The sequence below is a fragment of the Pteropus medius genome, unplaced genomic scaffold (genome assembly GCF_902729225.1).
Source record: "Pteropus medius unplaced genomic scaffold, Ma_sr-lr_union100, whole genome shotgun sequence".
Lineage (NCBI taxonomy): Eukaryota > Metazoa > Chordata > Mammalia > Chiroptera > Pteropodidae > Pteropus > Pteropus medius.
In genome coordinates this window covers 461,317-488,710 of record NW_024341372.1, presented here as the reverse complement: position 1 = coordinate 488,710, position 27,394 = coordinate 461,317, and the positions used below count along the sequence as shown (strand labels likewise).

General features: G+C 35.2%; 1 protein-coding gene across 2 annotated transcripts in view; it reads left to right on the top strand.

The window, feature by feature from the left end:
- The window catches only part of LOC120592792 (vascular endothelial growth factor receptor kdr-like), a 309,580-nt gene that overhangs the window by 58,797 nt on the left and 223,389 nt on the right, over positions 1-27,394 (top strand). For both annotated transcript variants that reach the window (XM_039850483.1, XM_039850476.1), the window contains exons 13-14: positions 3,023-3,143; positions 24,173-24,281. In XM_039850483.1, coding sequence (XP_039706417.1) covers positions 3,023-3,143; positions 24,173-24,281 — 230 coding nt within the window. The remainder of the gene's footprint in view (positions 1-3,022; positions 3,144-24,172; positions 24,282-27,394) is intronic.

Here is a 27,394-nt window from a genome sequence, read left to right as displayed (position 1 = left end):
AAATTCAGAGAGGTGAAGTGAATTGCCCCCAATCCAAGAGTAAGCAGCATTTAAGAATACTTTATCAATGTTTACCCAGTTTCTATCACAACACTTTCCCCCACAGGCTTGCCACATGAGAAATTTTGTGCTTAGCCTTAACTCTGAAAGGGAGCAGAGGATAGTTTACTTGGGTTCTCATTGTTGTTTGAAAGGCGACATGTTAGCTGACCAGGGAAGTTCATCTTATTAACTCATTGCTGTACTGTGCTGAAGTTGGAGTTCTAAGCACATGGTAATGAATGAGAGAGTATAAAAAGGTGATAGTTGATCTCTGAATGGAGAGAGTCTAGGAAATCCAATTTGGAAGGCCCAGGGTTTGACGATATAGCCTTGGTTCAGAGGAAAATCTAGGGAATATAGTTATTAGACCAAGATCTAGATCTTTAATTAGAAGGGCCTGTCAGTCTGTGTCCCACAGGTACTTTCAAGCCAGCTCTCATAAGCTAGCTCCTCTCAATTGCTTCCTACCTACAAATAGGTGCTTAGGAAGCATTCTTATCTCTGTAGACACCAGGAAAGTGTTCTTGGGGCGTGGGGATAACAGTGGTCCTATCAACTTGCTTACTTTGATTCTGCCCTGCTTTCTTTCCTTATTCTGACATTCTGTAACTCCTAAGTCACTTTCTTTGTTCTCACTCAGCTGAGCTACAGTACAGCCAGTTGTATTTTTTAAACCAATTTTCTATTTGGGAAAAAAAAGGAGGGTGGATTAAATATTTTTCCTAGGAAAATACCTTTTCCAAGTACCTTTCCTAACAAAGTTTTTAAGTGAACAGTTATTGAGTGCCTACTATATTCTAGAAACCATATTAGAATACAATAATACATACTATATCTCTCACATTTATATGAAAATTGAATGGAGCTAATTTTAGCCATTTCATGAGCTTGTTTAGAGATTCAAATCTTGGTTGTACATCGGATAAATATCAGACCAAAATTTCTGAGTCATAAGGTAGTTCTATTTTTAATTTTTTGAGAAAACTCCAAACTATTTTCCATAGTTACTGCACCAATTTGTAATCCCACCAATAGTGCATGAGGGTTCTCTATTCTACACATCCTCGCCATCATCTGTTGTTTGTTTATTTATTGATGATAGCCATTCTGAATGATGTGAGGTGATATCTCATTGTGGTTTTAATTTGTATTTCTTTGATGATTACTGATATTCAGCACCTTTTTATATGTCTTTGGCCATCTGTATGTCCTTTTTTGGAGAAATTCAGGTCCTCTACCCATTTTTAATTGGATTGTTTGCTTTTTGGTGTTGAGTTGTATGAGATTTTTTATAGATGGTTGCATTAAAAAGATGTGGCATATATATACACACACACACAATGGCATATTACTCAGACACAAAAAGGAATAAAATCATATGACAACATGGATGGACCTAAAGGGTATTATGCTAAGTGAAACCAGTCAAATAGAAAAAATCAAATGCCATAGGATTTCACTTTTATGTGGAATCTGAAAAAAAAAACGAATAAATGAAACAAAAGAAAAACACAACCATAGATATTAGAGAATGAGCTGATGGTTGCCAGATGGGAGGGAGGTTGGGGACTGGGTGAAAATAATGAAGGGAATAAGAAGTACAAATTGGTTGTTACAAAATAGGCACAAGGATGTGAAGTACAGCAGAGAGAATATAGCCAATAATATTGTTATAACTATGTATGGTGTCAGGTGGGTGCTGGACTGATCAGGGGGATCACTTTGTATGTTATATGGATATCTCGCCACTATGCTGTTCATCTGGAACTAATATCGAATGTCAAGTGTAATTAAAAAATAAGAATTAAAAAATTTGATTGAACACAAAGAACCAGAAAGGAGTATGATGGGGAGCAAAACCTACTTCGGATTAAAAAAAAAAAAAAAGATTTTGACAAAGAAAGACTTTATGAGGAAGAAATATTTAATCTCAGACTTAAAAGATAAGGAGCCAGCCATGAAAAGAGTTATGCAACAGAAATATAATCTTCTAGTAGCCACATTATACAAAGTAAAACAAGTAAAATTAATTTGAATAATATAATTAACACAATATATCTAAAATATTGTCATTTCATAAGCAATCAATATAAAATATTAATGAGACATTTTTCAGTCTTTTTCATATTAAATCTTTGAAATCTTATGTGTATTCTATACTTAGAGAACATCTCAATTTGGAGTAAGCCCATTACAAGTGCGTATTAGAATCTCCATGATATGGCTAATATTAGCTCCACTTAACAGTTGGGAAAACTGAGTCTCAGAAAAAGGAAGTGAGTTGTCAGAAGCCATATAAACTAATAGTGCTTGAGTTGAATTGCAATTCTGCTGAATACAAGTCTAGTACCTTATCATTCCCTCTAATAATCTGCCTTCCTGTATATCTTCGCTAATCCACAGCTCCCCAGAACTACTCTCATGAGCCTTCCCTCTTTGCTTAAGGTTCAGAGTAAGAGAATTAATTCAGGAGGAGATACCAGTAAAGGAGATTTATATAGGGCTTTATATTCTGTCAGCCTAGAAACAAGGGTATGGCCTAAATAAGAATAATACTTAGTCTTATGTTCACTGACCTCCAGCCACACAGGCCTCCTTGCTCCTCTGACATGTCAGGCATGTTCCTATCTCAGGACCTTTGCATTTGTTCTTCCCTCTACCTGTAATTCTCTTCTATAGGAATATTTATGGCTCACATTTGATTTCTTAAGACTCTGTTCAAATGTCACCTCCTCAGACAAGCCTTCCCTGGCCATTTTGTCTTCTAAAATATGTACTTTCCCAACCCATTAATTTGTTTGCATATAACCTTGATAGGATTAAAATTGCTTTACTGTAAATCAGGGGAGGATTCCTATCCAGAATTCTCTGGGTGATATACCTTCCTAGACCAGAAAGTATACTCTCTGCAATACTTGTCATGCTTCAGACCCTTTCTATTGACAAGACAGTAAATGTAGTCTCATTTTTTTTCCCCCAGATGTATGGAACGGGGCAAGCGGATCCAGCTTTCCAATGAGACTCTGAAAAGTGATCTCCCTATAGACAACAGGATCCTGTCCATTGAGGAGATGGTAGTAACAAACGGGAAAAAAACAAAGGTAGACTTCTGGGAGTTGCTGTAGTAGAAGTGACCTCACAAGCAGTATATGAGTGGGCCTGCTGTTCAGGCACTGATGTCACATCAGGAGTGCCTGGGATCTAGGGTCTGGTTGAAGACTGTTGATTATAAAAACCAAGCTTTAGTCATGATGTAGCTTCCTTTTTATTAAAAAAAAAAAGTCTCCTCTTAGGTCAACTCTTCCTGTGTCCCAAGGTGTTGAAAATATAGCCAAATTGTGGGATTGCTTCAAAGAGGATTGTTGTGAAAGCAGCTGCTCATCTTGAATTCTGGAATCTCTCAGGCAACCAGAAAGAAAAGCATTTACAAGTCATTTTGGGGAAAAAGTGTCAGAGAATGGCTTTTACAATTCCATACAGTATATACACACAGTATATACAGGCCTAGGTTTGCTTGGTTCCGTCAGACTTATGATCAATCTCTCTATTCAAAGAAAGAAACAAAAGAAAATGTCATAATGTGGGCATCAATTAGAATATGGCAAATGAAGAAAAAAGGAACATCAATTAAGGTTTGTAGGATTTTACCAAGAATGGCAGTGCTGTGCAATGAAAAATTCATTAGATTGAGACCCAGAAGATCTCTTTTGGAATACTGGCTCCATCAATTATTCACTAGCTCTGTGGCTTTGGGCAAGTCACTTCCCCCTATGGACTTCAGCTTTGCAATCAATAAAATTCATTTATTCATTCATTCAATAATTATTTATTGGGTCTACTATATGTCTGAGACTGTGACAGGTATAAACCAGACATCCTTTCTGTCTTCATGGAGCTTATTAAACAATAGATTAAAACAATAGACCAGTAATTTTTAAAATGCGGATTATTGAAATATTCATGAATTAAAAAAAAAGAGTATAAGGTAATGTTGGCATGATCTACTTTAAATAAAAAAGCCTATTTGGCAAAGAAAAACTTCCTAAGGAAGAAATATTTAATCTCAAACCTAAAGGACAAGGAGCCAGCCATGCAACCAGTTATGCAACAGAAATACAATGCAAGCTATAAGTCTAAGTCATGAATTTTCTATAAGCCACATTATACGAAGTAAAAAAAAGTGTAATTAATTTCAATAATATATTTAACCCAATATGCTCAAATATTATCATTTCATAAACAATATAAACTATTAGTAAGATATTTTCAGTCTTTTTTATACTGTTTTTGAAATCTTGTATGTATTCTATATTTACAGACTCATTTGGAGTAGTTGCATTTCAAGTGCTCAGTAGCCACATGTGACTCATGGATATCGTATTAGACAGTGCACATCTAGGCATTTTGTAAGGCCCTGAGGCCATAAAGTGTTCGGAAAATTGGAGGAATAGACAGTAAGACAGTGTGGCCAAAGTGTGGTAAGTGAGGGAAAGAGTGACAAAGATTGAACTCAGAGGCAGGCATGGAGTTGATGAAAGACAATGGAAGACATGGCAAATCTTCATTATTTCATCCTCAGTGCAAAGAGAAGCTCTGTAAGGATTTTCAAAAGCATGGCTCAATATATCTTTTAATGAGATCACTCTGTTTACTGTGTGATTTGCTTGAAAGCTTTAGTTGCTTTGAATGGAGCAAGAGGAGAATCAGAGAGAACAGTTAGAAGTCTATCACTGTGCTATAGGCAAGAGGAATACTGGCTGGCACTTGGAAGGTTGCAGTATAGATAGAAAGAACTAGATGAATTTTGGATATGTTTTGGAGGTATCACTGGCAAGTTTTGCTGATGAGTTGTATGTGGTTGAAGGTGAGGGAAAGAGAGAAATCAAGAATATCCCTAGCCTTATGTCTTAACCGACTGAGTAGTTTGTTTGTTTGAAATATTTAATATTTTTTCTCTTTTTACCCATCCCTAACCCTCCACAACCATCAGCTTATTCTCCATATCTATGGTTGTGTTTTTCTTTTGTTTCATTTATTCAATTGTTTTGTTTTTTTAAGATTCCACATAAAAGTCAAATCCTATGGTATTTGTCTTTCTCTGACTTATTTCACTTAGCATAATACTCCCTAAGTACATCCATGTTATTGCAAATGGCAAGATTTCATTCTTTTTTATTGCTGAGTATTATTCCGTTGTATGTATATACCACATCTTTATCCATTCATCAATGGACAACAAGTTTACTTCCATATCTTGGCTATTGTAAGTAATGCTACACTACTATTGTAAGTAATGTAGGATTGCATATATCTTTTTGAATTAATGTTTTGTTTTCTTCAGATAAGTACACAGTAGTAGAATTGCTGGGTCACATGGTAGCTCTATTTTTAATTTTTTGAGGACTCTCTGTACTGTTTTCCATAGTGGCTGCACCAATTTATAATCCCATCCACAGTGCACAAGGGTTCCTTTTCTTCATATTTTTGCCAGCACTTCTCATTTGTTGATTTTTTTATAGCCATTCAAACAGGTGTGAAGTGATATCTCGTTGTAGTTTTAATTTGCATTTCCCTGATGATTAGTCCTTGTCCACTATCTATCTGTATATCCTGTTTGTTAAGTTGTATGAGTTCCTAATATATTTTGGATATTGACTTCTTATCAGATGTATCATTTGTGAATATATATTTCCCATTCAGTAGATTCTTTTCATTTTCTTGATGGTTTCCTGTTTCTGTGAAAAACTTTTTAGTTCAATGTTGTCCCATTTCCTCTTATTGTTGTTGTTATCTTTGTTAGAGAAGTTGCATCTGAAAAGATATCACTAAGACAGATGTCAAAGAGGTTATTGCTGTTTTGTTCTAGGGTTTTTATGGCTTCAGGTCTTACACTTAAGTCTTTAATCTACTTCGAGTTTATTTTTATATATGGCATAAGAAAGTGGTCCAATTTCATTTTTTTTTGCATGTATCTGTCCAGTTTTTCCAAAACCACTTATCGAAGAGACCATCTTTACCCCCATTGTATATTCTTGCCTTCTTCGTCATAGATTAATTGGTCATATTAATGGCAATTCATTTCTGGATTCTATCTTCTATTCCATTGATCTATATATCTGGTTTTATGACAGTACCGTACTGTATTGATTATTGTAGTTCGTAGTATAGACTGAAGTGGGAATGTGTGATATCTCACACTTTTTTTTCTCAAGGTTTCATTAGCTATTCAGGGTCTTTTGTGGTTTCATATACATTTCAGAATATGTAGTTCTAGATGTGACAAGAATGTCATTGGTATTTTAATAGAGCTTCCATTGGATTTGTATACTGCTTTAAGTAGTAAGGACATTTTAACAATATTAATTCTTCCAATCCATGAGCATGGTATATACTTCCCTTTATTTGTATCCTCTTCAATATCTTTCTTTAATGTCTTATAGTTTTCAGAGTATATGTCTTTCGACTCCATTTAAATTTATTACTAGGTATTTTATATTTTCTGATGCTATTGGAAATGGGATTGTTTCCTTAATTTCTCTTAGTGATCATTCTTTATCGGTGTATAAAAACATAACAGATTTCTGTATATTGATTTTGTATTCAGTGTCTTTACTGAATTTCTTAGTTGTAACAGTTTTTGAATAGAGTCTGTAGGTTTTTCTATACATAGTATTATCTCATCTACAAATAGTAAGAGTTTAACTTTTCCCTTTTTGATTTGGATGCCTTTTTTCCTTTTCCTTGTCTAATTTCTGTGGCTAGGGCTTCCAATACTATGTTGAGTATAAGTGGTGATAGTGGGTCTACTTTTCTTTTCTCTCATCTTAGCAGAAAAGATTTCAGCTTTCTATTATTGTGTATGATATTAACTATGGATTTTTCATATATATGCTTTAGTAAGTTGGAGTATGTTCCTTCTATACCCACTTCATTGAGAGTTTTTATCATAAAAAGATGTTGAATTTTGTGAAATGAGTTTTCTGCACCTATTGGGATAATCATATGGTTTTTTATACTTCATTTTGTTAATGTGATACATCCTGTTAATTGGTTGATAAATGTTGAAACTTCCTTGCATCTCTCAGATAAATCTCACTTGATCATGGTATATAATCCTTTTAATATATTGTTGAATCCGGTTTGCTAATATTTGTTGAGAATATTTTCATGTATGTTAATCGAGGATATTGACCTGTAGTTTTCTTTTTTTGTAATGTTTTTGCCTGATTTTGGTATGAGGGTAAGCCTTGTAGAGTGTGTTTGGAAGCATTTCTTCCTCTTTGATTGTTTGAAATAATTTAAGAAAGCTAGGCATTAATTCTTCTTTATAACTTTGGTAGAATTCATCTCTGAAGCCATCTGGTCATGAACTTTTATTTTTCGGGAATTTTTGTTATTATGGCTTAAATATCATGGCTAATTATTAGACTTTTTAGATTTTCTATTTCTTCTTAGTTCAGTGTTGGAGGATTATATACTTCTAGAAATTTATAATTCTTTCTAGATTGTCAATTTTTTGGCATATAATTATTGTTTATAACTTCTCTTTAATTTATAATTTTATTTATTTGGGCTTACTCTTCTTTTTTCTTTATAAGATTAGCTAAAAGTTTGTCAATTTTATTTATCTTTTCAAAGAATGAGCTTTGAGTTTCATTGATCTTTTCTACTTTTTAAAAATTTCTATTTTGTTTATTTCTGGTCTGATCATAATTATTTCTTTCCTTATGTTTACTCTGGATTTTGTTTGTTCTTCTTTTCCTAGTTCCTTTAAATGTAGAGTTAGATTGTTTACTTGGAATATTTCTTGTTTTTTTGAGTTAGGCCTATAATGATATGAACTTTGCTCTTATTACTGATTTTGCTGTATCCCAAAAGTTTTGATATGTTGTATTTTCATTCTCATTTGTTTCTATGTTTCTCTTGATCTCTCCTTTTATTTCTTATTTTGCCCAGGTTTTTTTTTTTTTTTTGTAGCATGTTTAATCTCCACATATTTGGGTTTTCGCACTTTCTATATTTGATCTCCAGTTTCAAAGCATTGTGGTCAGAGAATATGTTTGGTATGATTTCAATCTTCTTAAATTTCTTGAGGCTAATTTTGTGTCTCTACATATGGTCTATCCTTGAGAATGAACCATGTGCACTGGAGAAGAATGTATAATCTGGTACTTTTAGATATAAGGCCCTGTAAATGTTGATTATGTCCAGTTGGTTTAATGTGTCATTGAAGATTGATATTTCCTTATTGACTTTCTGCTTGGATGATCTCTCCATAGTTGACAGTGGGATATTAAGGTCCCCTACTGTAATTGTGCTTCTGTCAGTTCTTCCCTTTAATTCTGTTAGTAGTTGCTTTATATATTTGGTGTTCCCTGATTGGGAGCATATGTATTGATGTGTCATATCTTCTTGATATATTGTCCCTTTTTTATCATTATGAAATGTTCTTCTTTGTCATTACCTTTTTTATATTGAAGTATATTTCATCAGAGATGAGAATGGCTACACCCGCTTTTCTCTGGATTCCATTTGCTTGGAGTATCATTTTCCACCCTTTGAGTCTATATTTGTCTTTGCAGCTGAAATGTGTCTCTTGAAGGGAGCGTATGGTTGAATTTTGTTTTTTGATCCAATCTGCTATTCCATGACATTTTATTAGTGAGTTCAGTCCATTTACATTAAGGATAATTGTTGAAATACAAGCAGGTTTTTTTTATAGCCATTTTATCTATTATTTTCTGGTAGCTCAGTGTCTCCATTGTTTCTTCATCCCATGTTTCTGTTTGTTATTTTGATTTAGTGGTATTCTATGATTTTTCCCTCTGTTCCCTCTTGTTTTATGTTATGTGTCTCAGTTCTGGATTTTGTGTGTGTGTGTGTGTGTGTGTGTGTGTGTGTGGTCACCATTAAGTTTATGTAAAGGAAAGTTTCATATATGTAGTAGTACTTATTTTCTGCTCGTGTCTTACCTCCATCCCCCTTTGCCAAATCAGATCTTTACTCTCTCCACTTTTCTGTCTTTGTTGTCTCAGATTATCCCTATTTATGCTTTGAGTTCATTTCTAGGTTACAGTAGCTGTTGTCTTCTTCTTCTTTTATAAAATGTTATTTTGACCTTTAACCATTATGTAATATTTAAATTTATAATACCCTTTCTTAGTAAGGGTTACACTTTCGTGCTTTTGTCTGCTTGTAAGTCATCTTACTCATAGTTCTGTACTTTTTGTCCTTTTGTTTCAGGTAGAATGACCCCATTCACGATTTCTTGTAATGTGGGTCTTTTGGTGGAAAATTCCCTCAGCTGTATGTCTGAAAGGTTTTTATTTCTCCTTTGTATCTAAAGAGGAACTTTGCTGGATATTTTATTATTGGCTGGTAATTTCTCTTTTTTAATGATTTGAATATTTGATTTCACTCCCTCCTAGCTTGTAGAGTTTATGCTGATATAGCCAATAATAATCTAATAGGTTTTCCTTTATAGGTTGCCATCTTCTTTTCCATGGCTGCCTTAAGAATTCTTTCTTTGTCATTAATTTTTGACAATTTATATAATGTGTCTTGGAGAAGGCCCTTTTCGGTAGAGATAATTGGGTGTTCTATTTGCTTCTTGAATTCGAAGATCCAACTCATTCCTTAGATTTAGGAAATTCTCGTCAATTGTTTGTTTGAATTTACTCTGTTTCCTTCTACTTTTCATTTCCTTCTGGTATACCCATTATTCTTATATTGCTTTTTCTGATGGTGTCAGATAGTTCTTATAGATTTTTTTCATTTCTTTCGCTCTCAAGTCTCTCTTCTCCCATATTTGTCATTTTCAGATTTCTATCTTCAATATCACTAATTCTTCCCTCCATCTGGTCAGCTCTATTTCCTAAGCTCAATATTTCATTTTTAATCTCTTTTGTTAAGTTCTTCAGCTCCAGAAGTTCCATTTGTTTTTTTTTTTTTAGTGTTTCAATCTTTTTGATAAAGTATTCTTATTATTCATTGATTTTGTTTCAGAGTTTATTGAATTGCCAATCAGAATTCTCTTGCACTTTGTTCAGTTTTTTTCAGAACTGCAATCTTGAATTCTCTGTCATTTAAATCACATATTTCCATATTTTAAAATTTATTTTCTAGAGATTTTCCATTTTATTTCTGAACTACCTTGTCACCTTGGTTGTTCACAGTATTCGATGGATTATTTCTCTGCCTAGGCATTAATGGGAATGTATTCTGCTTTTTTTTTTTTAATTATTATTTAGAGTGATCTCTCTTTAGCAGGTTGATAAGAAGAGGTTTTGCTTTTGTTTTCTAGTATGTAGCACAGAAGCCTCCTGCACTTCCTAGGCCTTCCAGATTTCTGCTTTATGGCAAAACAACAACAAAAACAACAATATTGCCCTTTATTCCCTAGGGAGGTTTCTGTCGCTTCAATCCTAGGGCTCCACCCCCATTTGGAAATGTGAAAGGTGCTGAGGATTCAAGCCTCTGAAGGACATCTGAAGTCCTGGTGTTACCCTAGCAGCCAGATGGAGTGCTGAGATACCTTCCCTCAAATCAGCCTGGATGGGTGGTGGTGGGGTAGGTTGGGAGAGTCCACCAGTATGTCTGTATGTTTTCCTTCCAGTAATGCTGGCTGATAAACTTCAGCTGCGTTGGTTTTATATCTCTGCCTCTGTCATTTGAACTAGCCACAGTGTGTGACTCAGTTCTCGTGGAACTTGCTGCTGTAATTTACCCTGGGACCTGCACTAGCTCTGGGAGGGTACAGAGTGGTTAAGTTCTGGGATGATGGGGAAGAGGCCAGGCTCCCTGACTCAGCTTTCTGCCTGGAAGTAGTGGTTGCTAAAACACAGCTATTGCCCCTCTGTTTCATCTCAGCCCTGTTCACTGGGATCTGCTGTGTGGATTATGCTGATCATTCAGGCAGGAATGCTGGGGGCTACAGAAAGTACAAACCACCACCTAATTAACCCCTTTACCCACTTCTTGCAGAAACCTCTGGGCAGTTTTCTTTTCTCTTCCTTTCCTCCTCCCTTGCTTGCTGGATTTGCCCACCTTCAGATGCTCTGATGCGCACATCTCTCAGATTTGTGTGCTAGGCTGGGTGGTTTCTGTTGGATCATAGCTGTTCACTTTGTTGTAATTTCAAGGGGGAGAGATCAAGGGGATCTCTCATGCTGCCATGCTTCTGATGTCACTCTTTTCTTATTTTTTAGTATTTATTATTTTTCAATTACAGTCGACATACAACATCATATTAGTTTCAGGTATACAACATAGTTATAATATATTTATATAACTTATAAAGTGATCACTCTGATAAATCTAGTACCCATATGACACCATACATACTTATCACAATGTTATTGACTATATTCCCTATGCTATAGTTAACATCACCAGGACTATTTTGCAACTATCAATATGCACTTCTAAATCCCTTTCTCCCTTTCCTTTGTCCTCCCTCCCATCTGGCAACAACGAAAATGTTCTCTGTATTTATGAGTCTGTTTCTGTTTTGTTTGTTCATTTTGTTTTTTAGATTCCACATATAAGTGAAATCATATGGTATATATCTCTCTGACTTAATTCACCTAGCATAAAACCTTCTAGGTCCATTTATGTTGTTGCACTTGGCAAGATTTCATTCTTTCTTGTAGCTGAGTAATGTTCCATTGTATATATATACCACTTATTCTTTATTCATTCATTGATGAACACCCAGGTTGCCTCCATAGCTTGGCTATTGTAAATAATGGTGCAATGAATACATAGATGCATATGTCTTTTCAAATAAGTGTTTTGGGTTTTGGAGAGAAGTACCTAGAAGTGAAATTGCTGGGCCCTTCTTTGTCTCTTATTATAGCCTTTGCTTTAAAGTCTATCTTGTCTGTTATAAGTATTACTAACCTAGCAATTTTTTGTTCCATTTTTATAAATTATCTTTTTCTATTTCTTTACTTTCAGCCTCTGTGTTTCTTTTGATTTGAAGTGAATCTGTTGTAGATAGCATATTTAAGGGGCTTGTTTTCTTATCCATTTAGTCACTCTATGACTTTTGATTGAAACACATTAATCTATTTAAATAATTGTTGATAGATATGTACTTATTGCCATTTTATCATTCACATCATTCACATTTTTTATCTTTTTTTTTCTTTCTTCTTAAAGAAGTCCCTCTAACATTTCCTGTATAACTGTCTTGGTGGTAATAAATTCCTTTAGCTTTGTCTTGTCTGGGAAACTCTTTATCTGTCCTTCAATTCTAAATGATAGCTTTGCTGGGTAGAGTAAACTTGGTTGTAGGTCTTTGCTTTTCATCACTTTGAACATTTCATCCCAATCTCCTCTGGCCTGAAAAGTTTCTGATGAGAAACCAGCTGACTATCTCATGGGAGCTCCTTTGTAGGTAACTAATAGTTTTTCTCCTGCTGCTTTTAAGGTTCTCTCTTTGTATTTAACTTTTGTCATTTTAATTATAATGTGTCTTGGTGTGAACCAATTTGAGTTCATCTTTTTTGGGACTCCGTGCTTCCTGGAATTGTATATCTATTTCTTTCACCAGGTTAGTAAAGTTTTTAATCATTATTTCTTAAAATAGATTTTCAATTTCTTGCTCTCTCTTATATTCTGGTACTCCTAAGATGCACATATCAGTACACTTGATATTGTCCCAGAGACCCCTTAAACTATCCTCATTTTTAATTTTCTTTCTTGTTGCTGTTCTGATTGGGTTTTTTTTGCTACTTTACCTTCTAAATTGTTGATTTAATGTTTTACTTCATCCAATCTATTGCTGATTCCTTCAAATGTATTCTTTATTTTAGTTATTTTTTCTTCTTTCTAAATGGTTCTTTTTTTTTCTCTACTTTTATATTACCTATGTTTTTGTTGAAGTTTCATTGAGATCATTGAGCATTCTTTTAACCAGTGTTTTACACTCTACATTTAGTAGATTTCTCATCTTCTTTTTGTTTAGTTCTTTCTCTGGAGTTTTGTTCTGTTTCTTCACTTGAGACATGTTTTTTGTCTCCTCATTTTGGCTGGTTTTCTGTGTTTGTTTTTATGTATTAAATAGAGCTGCTACTTCTCCCAGTCTTGGTAGAATGGTCTTATGTAGGAGATGTCCTGTGTATCCCAGTAGCATTATCTTCCTGATCACCTGAGCTGGGGGTTCCAGATCTGCTGCTTGTGTTGTTTGTGTATACCTTTCTGTTGTAGTTGACCCTTGATTGCTTTTGGCATGTTACTAGGAGAGACTGACTTTTAGTCTAATCGATTGTGAAGACTGGCTATGATAACAGTAGAGGAGCTGTTGTGCAAGAGTCAACTCTATGGAGCTGGATTCACTTTAGTGGGGCTCTAGTACCTGCCGAGTTTGCTCTTTGGGTGCATCATTTGTGGCAGTGGTTAGGTTGTATTTTGCTGCAGTCTGAGGCTGGTCACCAGGTAGATTGGTTCTGGGACCTTTTAGAGTGACTCTGGAACAGGCCAATTTCAGCTGCTGCCTGTGTCCTGCCTGGGACTACTTAGTGTGAGCTGCACAGAGATCTACAGATGTTTGCCAGTTGTACTGGGCTTGTTGGTGCCTGGGAGAGGCTAAGCTGCAAACTGAGTCTGGGTGTCTGTATTGCCGGGTGTGAGTCTGCTTAGCAAGAGGTATGGGGCATGCTGAGAACAGAGGATGCTTGTTTCCTAAAGCTTTCAGAGATTTAGGAAAATCTGCAGCATCAACCAAGACAGGCCATTTATGTGGAAAAGCCACTGGAAAAGTCAATGATGGGTTCGCAAGTTAGATGGGGCTGGGTCTCCCAAAATCATTAAGGCAAGGCAAATAGTATTAGCTAGTTTGATGGAGACTCAAATGTGGTGCTTGCTTGAGTATGCTGGCTGGGTAAGGGGAGGGTTCAACAAAGAAACAATGGCTTCTACCAGCACTTCTGTCTGGAAGAAAGCTGCCCCTCCAGCCCTCGCTCTGAAACCAGACAATTCAGTTCCTCTCTATATGTCCCTGGCAGCTTTTGAGCTGCTGGTACAGTGCTGGAGCTAAGATTGAGTGAATCCTTCAGTGAGTAAGTCCATGTATAAGCCTTTTAAGAGGAATGCCTTGCCCTCTAGGAGCCCTCCCTCTCATGCAGCCACTATTTCTGCTGGTTTTCACAGCCAGAGGCAATGGGGAATTCTCTTCCTGACACTGGAAACCTGGGCTGCAGAGCCCAGTGGTGGGACTGAGATCCCTTGCTCCTCTGGGAGGACCTCCACAGCTGAGATATTACTCTCGATTCTCAATCACCAAACACAGATTTGGGACCAGCCTGTTTTGCATCTCCACCCCTCCTACCAGTCTCAAAGTGGCCTTTTATGTATGTCCCCAGTTGTAGGGCTTCTGTTCAGCCAAACTCCAGGCAACTACTGATAATGGCTATTCTGTAATTTAGTTGTAACTTTGATATGTTTGTGAAAGGAGGTACACAAAGCATTTTCCTACTCCACTAAATTGACCTGAGCCCTTTTTAAATATTCTTTACCAGGCAAATTACTTATATCCATTTCCTTATGCTCTTTTCCCTGGGATTTTTATTGTTCCTTCATTTGAGAGATACTCTCTGTAGTTTCATTTTGTTTTGCCCCCCTCCAGCAAATATTTTGTAATTCTAATGACAGAAACAAGAAACAGTAGGAGAACATCAGATTAGAGTCAGGAGGGAGAATGGATCAAGACTTATTCCAGATCCTCTGATAAAAACTTCTGAATTCTGTTTACAATGCAACCTCTCACAAACATGGCGACAGCATTCTGTTGGCTAGATACTGTACTAAGTATTATAAGATTACAATGATAAATCAGATCTGGTTTCTATCCTCAAGAAACATCTTTAAATGTACCTAATCAGGATTTGGAACATGTTACAGGTCTTATATCTGCACTTTTTCCATTAAAGTCCTGTGCAATGGCTGTCTGACACGGATACCTTTTGTTGAATGAATGAATGAATTTTATATATATATATATATAATTATATATATAATTATATTATATATTATATATGTGTGTGTGTGTGTGTGTGTATATATACACACACACACACACATATATAATATAGAGAGAGACAGAGACAGAGAGACAAAGAGAGACAGAGATAGAGAGACAGTGATAGTATCTAATCTTTTACCTGCTATATGAGCTGAATTTCTTTGTTATGATCATTACTATGATGGTGTTAATTTCTCTGAGGGCCAAATGTCAAAGCTATAGAAGGAATTCTGGGCATTAGCAATGACTGAGTTATGAGGCACTTGGGATCCATTGATATTTAAGATGACTGATAAATAGAAGTGCTTAATCTCCAGAAAAGTAACACCAATCATAATCATTTTATGTGGCAGTAAAGTAGGAAAAGGGAGCAATATTAATAAGCATGCTCAATTATGTGTGATTATTGCTGAATTTGCCTGACTCATGCTCAAATAGTACCTAAGACTGGATGTCAGAACAAGCAGCATCTATTATAGAAAGGCAGTTTGTATAAAAAGAGCTAATCATATTTTTGAGGGATAGAGACCTTCTGAGTATTGGACACATTCAGACATTTTTCAAACATGAAAATGGAAATCCAAAAGACAGATGCTCTGTGGACATTCTTTTTGGTGTGGTTAAATAAAATAAACTAAGAATTTGAAGTTAGAAAGCATTGACTTTTGTTCCAATCTTTATAAATTTACTGTGAACTTGAAAAAGTTAACCTCTTTGAGTCTTAGTTGCTCATATATATAATGGGAATTTGATTATACAAATATTAACTGACTTCAGTTAGTTCATCAATATCAAATGATATAAGGTGTGATAAACCATGGTTCAGCCTCAGGTTGGATGGAGTGTTGGGAAGCCTGTGGAAGATTGGAAGCTCAAAGATGCTGTGAATGTGTCACAGGGCTTCAATTGATTCTATCAGTGTGACCACATGGTTTTCTAAACACAGACAAGATGACTCTTGTGAATTCAAAGTCAAGAGAGAAGGCAACAGCTTAACTTCCCTGGGTCTTAGATTAATATAGAGCCCCCATTGAAGGATCAAAAGGTAGAGACATGGGGAGGACTAGAGAATAGCAGGTTTATTTTATTAAGAGTTTATATTTTTTGTAAATGATGAACATGTGTTGAATTTTATCAAATTATTTATTTTTTGCATCTATTGAGATATCATATGTTTGTCTTCCTTTAATGTGTGAACGTGAGTAATTGCATTAATTGATTAGTCTACAGCTAAACCACCCTTGTATTCCTAGGATAAAACCTACTTAGTTATGTTTTTAAATATATATTTATAGCTGAATTTGTTATGTTTATACTTATTTATACTGTTTGTGCCATGTTTGTATGATTGGAATTTAACTTTTTTTCTAATACTGTCTTTGTCTGGTTCTGGCATACGGCACTTGTAAAATGAGTCGAGGAGCATTTACTCTCTTTCCATGCACTGGCTTGGTCTGTTAAGAGAGGTGTATAAATTATCTAGTATGTAATAATGGAAATGGAAGGCAAGGTTTTGGTTATTTATTTATTTATTTATTTATTTATTTACCATTTACTTTTTTTGTCTATTAACTAGTCTTCTAGGTGGTCTCCTATCCAAGTACTAACCAGGCCCGACCCTGCTTAGCGTCTGAGATCAGACGAGATCAGGCATGTTCAGGGTGGCATGGACATAGACGGAAGGCAAGGTTTTGATATATATGATCAAACTGTCTTTTAGAAAGGCTGGGCTCCTTCCTTCAGTAGCATGAGAAAGTACTGCTATATCCAATTTCTTTGATAGTTTGGGTATTACCCTATGCTATCTTAGACATCTCTTCTTACTAGAAAGGATTTCCTACATTGAAACAGATGTACCTCTTATGGTTTTAACAATTGGTCCAAGTTCTGTCATCTTGGTCTTCTCAAAATAAATTCCTCCTATATTGGATATCTCTGGAGAAATCATCCCTGGATAGTTATAGATAGGCTCATGTGTGTAACACCAGTACCTCTATTGAGAGAAACAATAAGGCATGGTGGAATTATATTTCATCATTGACATTTTTGAAATAATTTTAAAAAGACTTTAGACTATTATGTTAAGTGAAATAAATCAGATGGAAAAAAGTTGAGACCCATATGATTTCACTCATATGTGGGATATAAAACTGAAAGCAGCAAATGAATAAGACAAACAAACAGAGACTCACAGACATGGGCAACAGTTTAGTGGTTGCCAGAGGGAAGGGAGAGGGGGGCGATAGTTATGGGTAGAGGGGGTCAAATATATGGTGACAAAAGGAAATTTAACTGAGTGGTGAATACACAATGCAATATATATGTGACTTATTATTGAATTGTACATTTGAGACCTATATAACTTTATTAACCAATGTCAAGTTTAATAAAATAAGTTTTATTAAACCTCAATAAGTTTAATAAAATAAAATTACCTTATTGTTGTTCAAAAGTACTTTATATTCTCAAAGTATTTTTATATTTTACCCCAATTGTTTCCTAGTGTATAACACCCCTCTGAGCTATGCAGGGCATAGACTGCTTACCTTTCTGAATCTCATTCTTCCAAATTTCTATAAAATGAAGTAAGCAAGTTTCCTAGAGTAATTTGATGAAAACTAGCAGAATTTCTATTACTTTCAGAATACAGCCTGCTTTATTACCTTGCAGCTCTGTTTCTAGAGGCCATAGGTAGTTTTTTCTACTGTTCCATCTAAGGCTCTGAGAACTCTTATAATATTAAGCTTTTCCAACAGTAATGAAGGACCTACTGACTTTAAGGAAGATGTTAATTACACCATTCCTATACATAGAAAAACTAAGTCATAGATCACCACTGGAATATATATTGCTTCATGAAGCTAGAAATCTTTGCTCACTTTGTTCAATGCTGTACCACCAGAACATAATTGGCATACAGTAGGTACTTAATAAATATTTGCCAAATAAATAACAAGAGTAGAACATTTGTAGAAATAATAACAGTCTAAAGATGAAACAATGGATTCTCCTCTGGGCAATGAATTAAGACTGATATGGACAAACAAGAACATATTTACAGGCACATAAAATATAATCAGGGAAATAATACACACATTCAGCAATAACTAACAAAAGCAGGCAGTGTGTGCTCATTACTAAGAAAGCAAATTGCAGGACAATGGAATGAGCTAGACAGGTGTGAGATTATCTCTGTATTCTCCCGCTCACTGGCCCTGTGAATTTGGCAAGTCACCTTTCTCTTAAGTAGGTTTCCTCATCTGTATAATGAAATAGGACCACCTTTCTGTCAGTGATTTTGTGAAACATAAGTGAGATATTGTATGTCAAGTTATTTAGCACACTGCCTGATACATAGGAGATGCTTGTTAAAGGATAGATTTCATTGGTTATTTTTATTGATACTAATAGACTCAGAGGAGAAAGCTGTCACCGAGATTGGAGATTAGGAAGGGTTTCATAGAAGAATTTGCATGAAAGAGTGACACAATGCACATTCCTGTCTTTCTCCTCCAGTAGTTTAAAATTTTCTAGGAAGTGATGACTGGAATTAGTCTGTATTCTATATTGGCTTTTAAATAACTAACACACATCAACTATGGCATAAAAGTGATGGCAAGTTTCTACAAAAATACATGACATGGTACAATATTATTTCTAAGAGTACTGTGATGCGCAATGTAATCCAGAGAGTAAAACTTTAAAATATAAAGAGGAATTGATAATAAGTTACTAGATTCATTTAAATGCAATACAAAATGTTTAAATAATGCAAAGGAAGGCAGAAAAGGGGAGGCAATGGAACAAATCAGAGAAGACAAATAGGAAACACATGATAAAATAAATCTGAATATGAGCATACTGATAATTATATTAAATATTAATAGACTAAACAATGAAATGAATAGGCAGAGATACATGGATAACATGAGATAAAAGCAAAACATGAGGATAAAAGCAGAGATAAAAGCAAAACATGAGGATGTGGAGTAAAAGGAACCCTCATATACTTTTGATGGGATTGCAAATTGGTACAGTCACTATGGAAAACAGTCTGGAGGTTCTTCAAAAAATTAAATATGGATCTACCTTTTGACCCAACAATTACACTTCTGGGTGTTTATCCAAAGAAAACCAAAACAATAATTCCTAAAGATCTGTGTATCCCTATGTTCATGGCAGCACTATTTACAATAGCCAAGATATGGAAGCAACCTAGATGCCCATCAACAAATAAAGAAGTTATGGTTCATATATACAATGAAATATTACTCAGCCATTAGAGAAATGAAATCCTACCATTTCCAACAACATGGTTGGACCTAGAGGATATTATGCTGAGTGAAATAAGTCAGACAGAGAATGATAAATACCATATGATTTCATTTACATGTAGAATCTAAGGAACAAAAGGAACAGACTCACAAATATAGAGGACAATCTGGTGATGGCCAGAGGGGAGGAGTGTGTGTGTGCGGGAGGGGCTGGGGGAGAAAGCTGTGAAGGACTAAAGAAGTATAAATTAGTAGTTGATGGTTACGGGGAATGGGAGCATGGCATAGGGAATGAAGTCAGCAGTAATGTAATGACTATGTGTAGAGCCAGAGGAAAGATAGAGTAATCAGGGGAATTGTTTCATAAACTATATAAATGTCTAACCAATGTGCTGTATACTGAAAACTAATAATACAACAAAATAAAATGCTAAAATAAAAAAGCAAAACTTAACTAATAATACAATAAAATAAAATGCTAAAATAAAAGAAGAAAACAACTATGTATAGTCTGTGTACAAGAGACACATTTTAAATACAATGCAGATCTATTTAAAATAAATGAATAATAGATATACACTGTGCAATCATAAGAAGGCTGGCATGGTTTTATTAGTATCAGATAAAATTATTACTAGAAAAAAGATGGGAACATCATAATGATAAAGGGTCAATTTATCAGGAATATATAATAATCACAAATGTGTGTGTGTCTAATAACAGACTCAGAATGAATAAAGCAAAAATTGAAAAAAATCATGGGAAGAAATAGAAAGTTCCACAAACAAAGCAGATTTTAATATTCTTCTCTCAGATATGGTAGCACAACTAGACAAAAATCAGTAAAGACATAGAAAAATTGGAGAACACTATTAATCACCTTAGTTTATTGATATTTTTTAAAACACTGTACCCCCTCAACAGAATACACATTCTTTGCAAGTGCACAGAGTATATTCTCCAAGATATAGCCCAGATTCTATAGCCAAGATATAACCCAGATTCTAAGCTATAAAACAAGTCTAAAAACTTGAAATAAAATCATATAAAGTATGTTCTCTGATGAGAACGTAATTAAATTAGAAATTAATAACAACATAACATCTAGGAAAACTGCAAATATTTGGAAATACCTAACATGGTTTCCTGAAATTCTCCTGTGGGCTAGTAACCATTAAATGAAGGGAAGGTAAAGACAAAGTTCAAATTTTGGGATGAGGGTAATGACTTGTGCTGGCAAATTTCTTTTAGGGACCTACTAAAGCCTTGGAAGATGAAACGCTCTGTTCAAAGCTCATTTTTGTTGACCAGGCGTGACACCTTTTATGCTTAGCTGTTAAAACTGTACTTGAGTAGATAGGATTTACTAAATGGCCTAATTCAGTGTCCAGAACTGAAAATATTGAACACCATCACCTCCAGTTTAAAATAGACATAAACTCAGATACACATGCTTGTGCATAAGAACCTATAGAACACACACACACACACACACACACACACACACACACACACACACACACACACACACACACACACAATCACACCAAACAATTAGAGTGAAAGAAGTTGAACATCTATGGAAACCTCTATATCTTTTATGAAGTCATTTTTACTCTAGAATAATATGAATTTGGCCTTACTCCTTATGGACTTTCTATTTCTACACAAATCTTATTTGAATGAGAGAACTTGGGTAACTCAGCTTTGAGCGTAGGAGGAAGGCTGCAAAGGGAGGCCTAAGACTTGCTTTTGTTGTTACGGAAAGTCAAATTCAGATACCCAGGATATAGCAGTTTTAACGATTACTCTCTTGTACTATCAACTGCAAAGAGTGTATATTAGTTTGTTATTGCTGCTGTAACAGATTACAGTAAGATTGTTAGCTTAATACAATGCAAATGTATCATCTTTTAGTTCTGAAGGTTATAAGTCTCGGTAAAGTGTGGCTCTGCTCGATTCCCTGCTCAGAGTCTCACAAGGCTGAAATCAATGTATTGACAAGGCTGCATTTATTTCTGGAGGCTCTAGGGAAAAATCTGCTTCCAAATTCATTCAGGCTGTAGGACTGTTGTCCCATTTCTTTGTTGGCTGGTGGTGGAGTGTTTCTCAGCTTCTAAAGGCTACCACATACCCTGGTCATGGCCCCCTAATCTAACTTTAAAGCCAGCAACATCATGTTGAGTCCTTCTCATGCCCTGAATTTCGTTCTGCCTCCCTCTTGTGCTGCATCATTAACTGTTCTGTATCTCACTTTCACTTTTAAGAGCCCACCTGGAAATCCAAGATAATCTTTCTATCTTAAGGTCAGCTGATTAGCAGCCTTGATTCCATCTGCAAAGTCCCTTTTGCCATGTAAGGTAACACATTCATGTGACTTAACACTAGGGGGCAAAGGTGATAAGAGTCTAAATCAATCTTACCATAAGTTATAACCCAATAGAGTACTCAAAGGACAATTTCGAGTGAGGTCAAAATTTGTGAGCTTGGAGACAAAACTTGAACAGAAAGAGAAACTGGTAGAGGAAGATTTTGATTTATCTTATTTAAAGTTAAACAAAATCAAACTCTTTTTTGGAGACTTTATTTACTCCCTCTTTCAAAATGATTTTTGTTCCAACTCTGGCTGTGTATTAACTGTGAGACCTCAGTGGGTGATTTGGTTAGATTAGAGAAAATGACACAGAAGGTAAGAGCTGTAAGGAACCTGAAAACTCATCTTGTCTATTATTCACATACTGTAGATGAGGAAACAAATCCAGAGAGGTTAAAGTTCCCCAGCCAACTGATGATAGAACCAGGTCTGGAATCTAGGTCTCCTCATTCCTAGTCCAGTGTGTCATTTCAAATTGATCATGTCTCACAGTGATAATACAGTTGTATATTTTAAAGATAGAATTTATACCAAATTTTCCTTCCTTCCTTCCTTCCTTCCTTCTTCCTTCATTCCTTCCTTCTTCCTTCCTTTACTTCCTTCCTTCCTTGTAGCTTCCTTCCTTCCTTCCTTCCTTCCTTCCTTCCTTCCCTTCTCTCTCTCTCTACTACTCTCTCTCTCTCTCTCTCTCTCTCTCTCTCCCCAGCCCCTCTTCTCTTTCTAAAAAATAACAGTGCCATAATGGGGATAAATAATTCTGGAGGCACATACTATACACCAGCACTGTAAGGGAATACAAGTGTTCCTACCCAGTCAATGGCAATAGTAGGAAACAGGGCTTCCTCAGTTGAAGAAGTAGTCACTGAAATTTCCTCCTCAAGATCTGCATTACAGACCCTGAAGATACTATAATCCTCAAAGGAAAATATTGTTTAGCAGTCAGACTCTGATAATGAGCTTGACCTGAACCTAAATTGATGAATCTCAACTATCTAGTGTGATGTACCCTGTAACTCCATAGCTTGAGACAGGACACCTAAGGAAAAAAATAATTTGGTCTAGTTAATATCAATGAGTACATATTTTCACCGTAAGCCTCTTTGTAAACTAGTTATAGAATAAATATGATTAATGAGAGAAGGTGAGTAGGAAAAAATTCATTCTTGAAAATAGAATCCTGAATTTTTACCTGTGTTCCACTGCTAGATAATAAGGTACTTTTGTTCTCCAGAGCCTACTTATTTAGTTTGGTCTTTATCTAGGCTTCTCTCATTTTCTCCATCCACCTTAATTTTCTTTCTATTGGTTATTTCCATGACAGTCAATGAATAGGAAAGGAGGACAAATAATTTAGACTTCTGAGACATTCTAAGCCAACAACTAATGGGAAAAAGGTTAACTCTAATGGTTAAAAAATGAGACTTAGATTTTCCACTTCCCTCACATAATTTTTTTTTATTATTGCACTAGCCAGAGTGATTATTATCTCTTATGAATACCCTTAATTCTCAAGGCAGTAAAATGTAGTGTTGAAAACAGGGGTTTTCAAGTCAAACTATAGTTCCAGATTTGAATGCCACTTCATTATTTTTGAGCTTCATGACCTTCAGTGGGTTATTTAACCTCTCTAAACCTCATTTTCCTCATGATTTAAAAACATCTTATTAATAGTTTCCACTTTAAAAAGTTGCTAGGAAGATTAAATGAGGTAAAATGAGATAACATATATAAAATACTAATCACTATACCCAACAGAGTAAAAATTATTAAATATTAAGTGTTAGTATTTTGAAACTTATTCTGACTTAGGAAATTAACTCCTATATGGCAGGCTTGTGAATGATTCTATATTTATAACAGTTTCCTCAAGAAATTGGATAATTTCTTATTTTCAGTCCTTTTCCAAAAGATCAACATTCAAAGAAGACCTTGAAAAATGTTTATTAAGTGAATGAATGAATAAATAAATATAACCTCACTTCCCAGGTAGCCTCATGTATCAGTCAGAATGGCCCAGGTTGTGCTATGGAAACAAACAACTCCAAAATCTGATTAGTTCAAAATCAAAGAGGTTTCTATTTTGCCCATGCCATATATCCAATTGCATCAGCAAGAGATTTTTTGTTTGTTTGTTTGTTTTAATTGTATCCATTTATGGATGCAGGCTGGCAGATTAACCATCATCTCAAACACTGTTGATGTTATGGTCAGAGAGAAAGAGCGCTGGAGGGTTTCATCATAGCAATTAAGTGCTCCAGCTTAGAAGGGACCAACATCATTTCTATTCTTAAATTCTTGGCTAAAAATAAGTCACATAGCCCCACTATATTAGAAGGAATCCAGGAAGAAAAATCATTGTGCCTGAAAGGGGCAAGAATCAGAAATATCTGGTGAATAGCATTAATAACTACCATATTTTTTTAAACTGTGACTAATGCATTTCTTCTCTCTCTTTAGACTCTGAGCACCCTGACCATACTGACCAGCAACATTTCTGGTATATACTACTGCATCGCGGTAAACAAAGTTGGCATTGATGAGAGAAGTATACAGTTCTATGTCTCAGGTAAATTCTGAACTGGAGAGGATAAAGAAGGTAGGGAAGATCTTCTATGATATGATGAGAGACGCATGGAAATATATACCTTTTCTCAGCTAGTTCAACTATAGCTGTGCTTACAAAATTGACTGAGAACCTATAATTGAAAGCTTATTAATTGACTTTAAGGTAGAATTCTGCTGAAATGCAAATATCCTGGAAGAGGCCACACATTAAATCAGTATTAGACATTAACATTTTAACCAGAATCTGATTGTTATAACTTTCCTTTGTATTTTTGTGTGATTTACAGTATTCCCACCTCCCTTATATCATGATTTAACTTGCTTCTATCAATTATTGGTTAAAATTAAATTGTAATCATTAATCTAGATGATAAATGATAAGAATAAAACATTAAGAGTTGCTTTCTAAAATATTGTAAAACTTGTTAAATAATTTATTATAATTTAGTCATTTCATTTCTTTATGCCTTAAACAATGATGATTTAATCATTCTTTAAAACCAAAAGCATTATAATTTATTGTAACAATTTAAAAAGTTTTACATATAGTTAAATAATTTAAGCTAATTACTTACCTATATTTCTGTAGGGGGTGAACACAGGCTTTAGAGTCAGATGGATCTTTTTGGATTCAAACCTTGCCTCTGCTACTTTTTCATTAATTGCTTCAGCTATTTGACCTTCTGTTTTATCATCTATACAATGGGAATAATGACACTTACTCCAGAGAATTAGTGTATGAAGATTAAATGAGACAGTATCTATGAAGGAGCTGACATATATTAAGTCCTTAATAAGTGGTAACTATTGTGTATACATTCTCTGGCCATAAACAATAATGATAGAATATATGTAGCCTACGCAGTGAAGTACTTGGCAGAGTCATAGTAGGCAATCAGTACATATTTATTTCTCTGTGCCATCCTCCTATCTTATTTTACTCCTAAGGAAATTATAGGGAAACATGACAGAGTGAGGCAAAGAAGAAATAATGGGAGCAGATCAGGTACTTGGATGGTCAGAATGCTTCATTAAACCAAAGTGGAGGTAAGGTTGTTGAACAGGAGAGTGAGTTCTAAAATGAAAAATATCTCTAGACTGTTTCATACTTTTGTTCACTAGTCAGTGATGTATAATGGTGATCACACTGTAGTTTATCATTCAAGCAAGAAAATAAAAGCAAATGAATCTTCAGGAATGAAGAGTGGTAAACAGAAAAATTAAGCTCTCTAGTTGGAACTTTATTGAAGATTTTTACTTTTTAAGGCAATCCCACTCCTAAATGGTCTTTCCTGGAAGATAGGTCAGAGAAAATAGGATGTGCCATGGAAAGCTAACCATGACAAGTCATGTATGAAGAATCACTACAACTGAGCAGTTTTATTCAGCTGAGAGCTTGTAAAACTTATGGAGGGAAGTAGGAGAACTGAACACAGTGGATAATTTATTGGTATAAACAGCTGCAGTTGTAGATAGCTGCTGCGTTCCCAGTAGTTCATGGCTTTACCAAAACAAGGGCTTCTGGGAACCTCAGATCAATGAGTCTGCCTTTCATTTGGAGATGGATAGAATCCATAATAAACATTAATAACAACACAGCTAATATTTATTGAGCACTTCTTATGTGCCAGGCACTGTACTATATGCTTCAAATGGTTTAATACAACTAATCCTCACTATAGTCTTATTAAGCAGACACCGTTATCATTTTACAAATAAACTGACTGAAGTACACATAAAATATAGCTAGAATGAGGTGAAGCTAAGTGGCATGGATGCATAGTCTATGCTCTGAACAACTTGCTTAATCTTCAAGCTCACTAAAACTCTGAGGCAACCGACATCATATAGAGAAATTTGACACAACTTCTACATAAAACCTCTTCCAAGATTGAAACTGTGAAGACAAAAATCCTTGGTGAGTCAGGGAAAAAGACCCATTGGCCTAGCTTCTGCACAAAAAAGTCACTTTTCTCTTGGGATATTCACTCTGTGATAACTGCTGCCACAACTCTAGCCCCAGAGGGGTTCTATTCCCCTGTTAATACTCATGTCTAAAAATGGGAAAAGAGTAATTTACTTGATTCTCTGTAGCTCAGCTAGATCAAAGCTGAAATATTCAAAATTATTTTTTAAGTTATTAAAAAGTCAAAAAATATCACCTCCTAGGAAGGTATCATAAAGCTGGAAAATCTGGCTCACCTTCAGGTCATGATTCACCACGGAGGTCCCTTTTTAGCTTACCCAGAGACAGTTTCTGTATAGCAGAAAATACTTTATACTTCTACCCCCAGAGGGGATAAGGGCCTGTTTAGACCCTTAGATTCCAGAAGCCTAGAGTAAAGGCCCAGCTTTCGAGCTTATTCTAGTAGTACTTTCTTTGTTTTTGTTTTTGTTGATTGTTGATTATTTGGATACTAAACTGCTACTCCTGAAAATATCATCATACCCACCCTGCAGGGGAGAACTCACCCATATAGGCCTCATCGAGATTAACTTCTTAGAACTGTTTGCTACAGCAAGCTACAGTATAATGTTCACACAGAAAATGCACGCACGAAGAAAGTCATTTATTCATGGTTCCTGTCATCAGAACTCAAGCCTGCCTAACTTATGGGAATTATTTGAGAGGATACATGCAGCTAAAAAAGAAACATTAAACATAATTCGTTTAGACTTTCAGAAAGCCTTCTGTGTAGAAACCTCGAGAATGTTTCACCCTAGAGACAATGTAAAAGGAATGAAGTCACGATGATATTGGAAGAATGATTTATGTAAGTGGAACAAAGGAATACCTTCTCTGGTTGAGAATATATAAATAACAATATGGGCTCTTGGATTTGTTCTGAGACTAGTCTTCTCGATCAGAAAAGAGAGTTCACAGTGATAATTTTTGAGGTTACTAAACATTTTCAGATAGCACAAAGCTAAGCCAACTGGGAAACACTTCAGGATGATTTCAGGAGGCAACAGGCCTAGAAACTAGGAACAATAGTTAGGCCAGAGACTGGATAAGAAGAATGAAGGGCAGTTTAAGTCCAAACCATCCTGGCTTCTCTCTTCTTCTCTCATTCAAGTCCTATACAAAAAAATAAGCTTGACAGGATAGCCCTT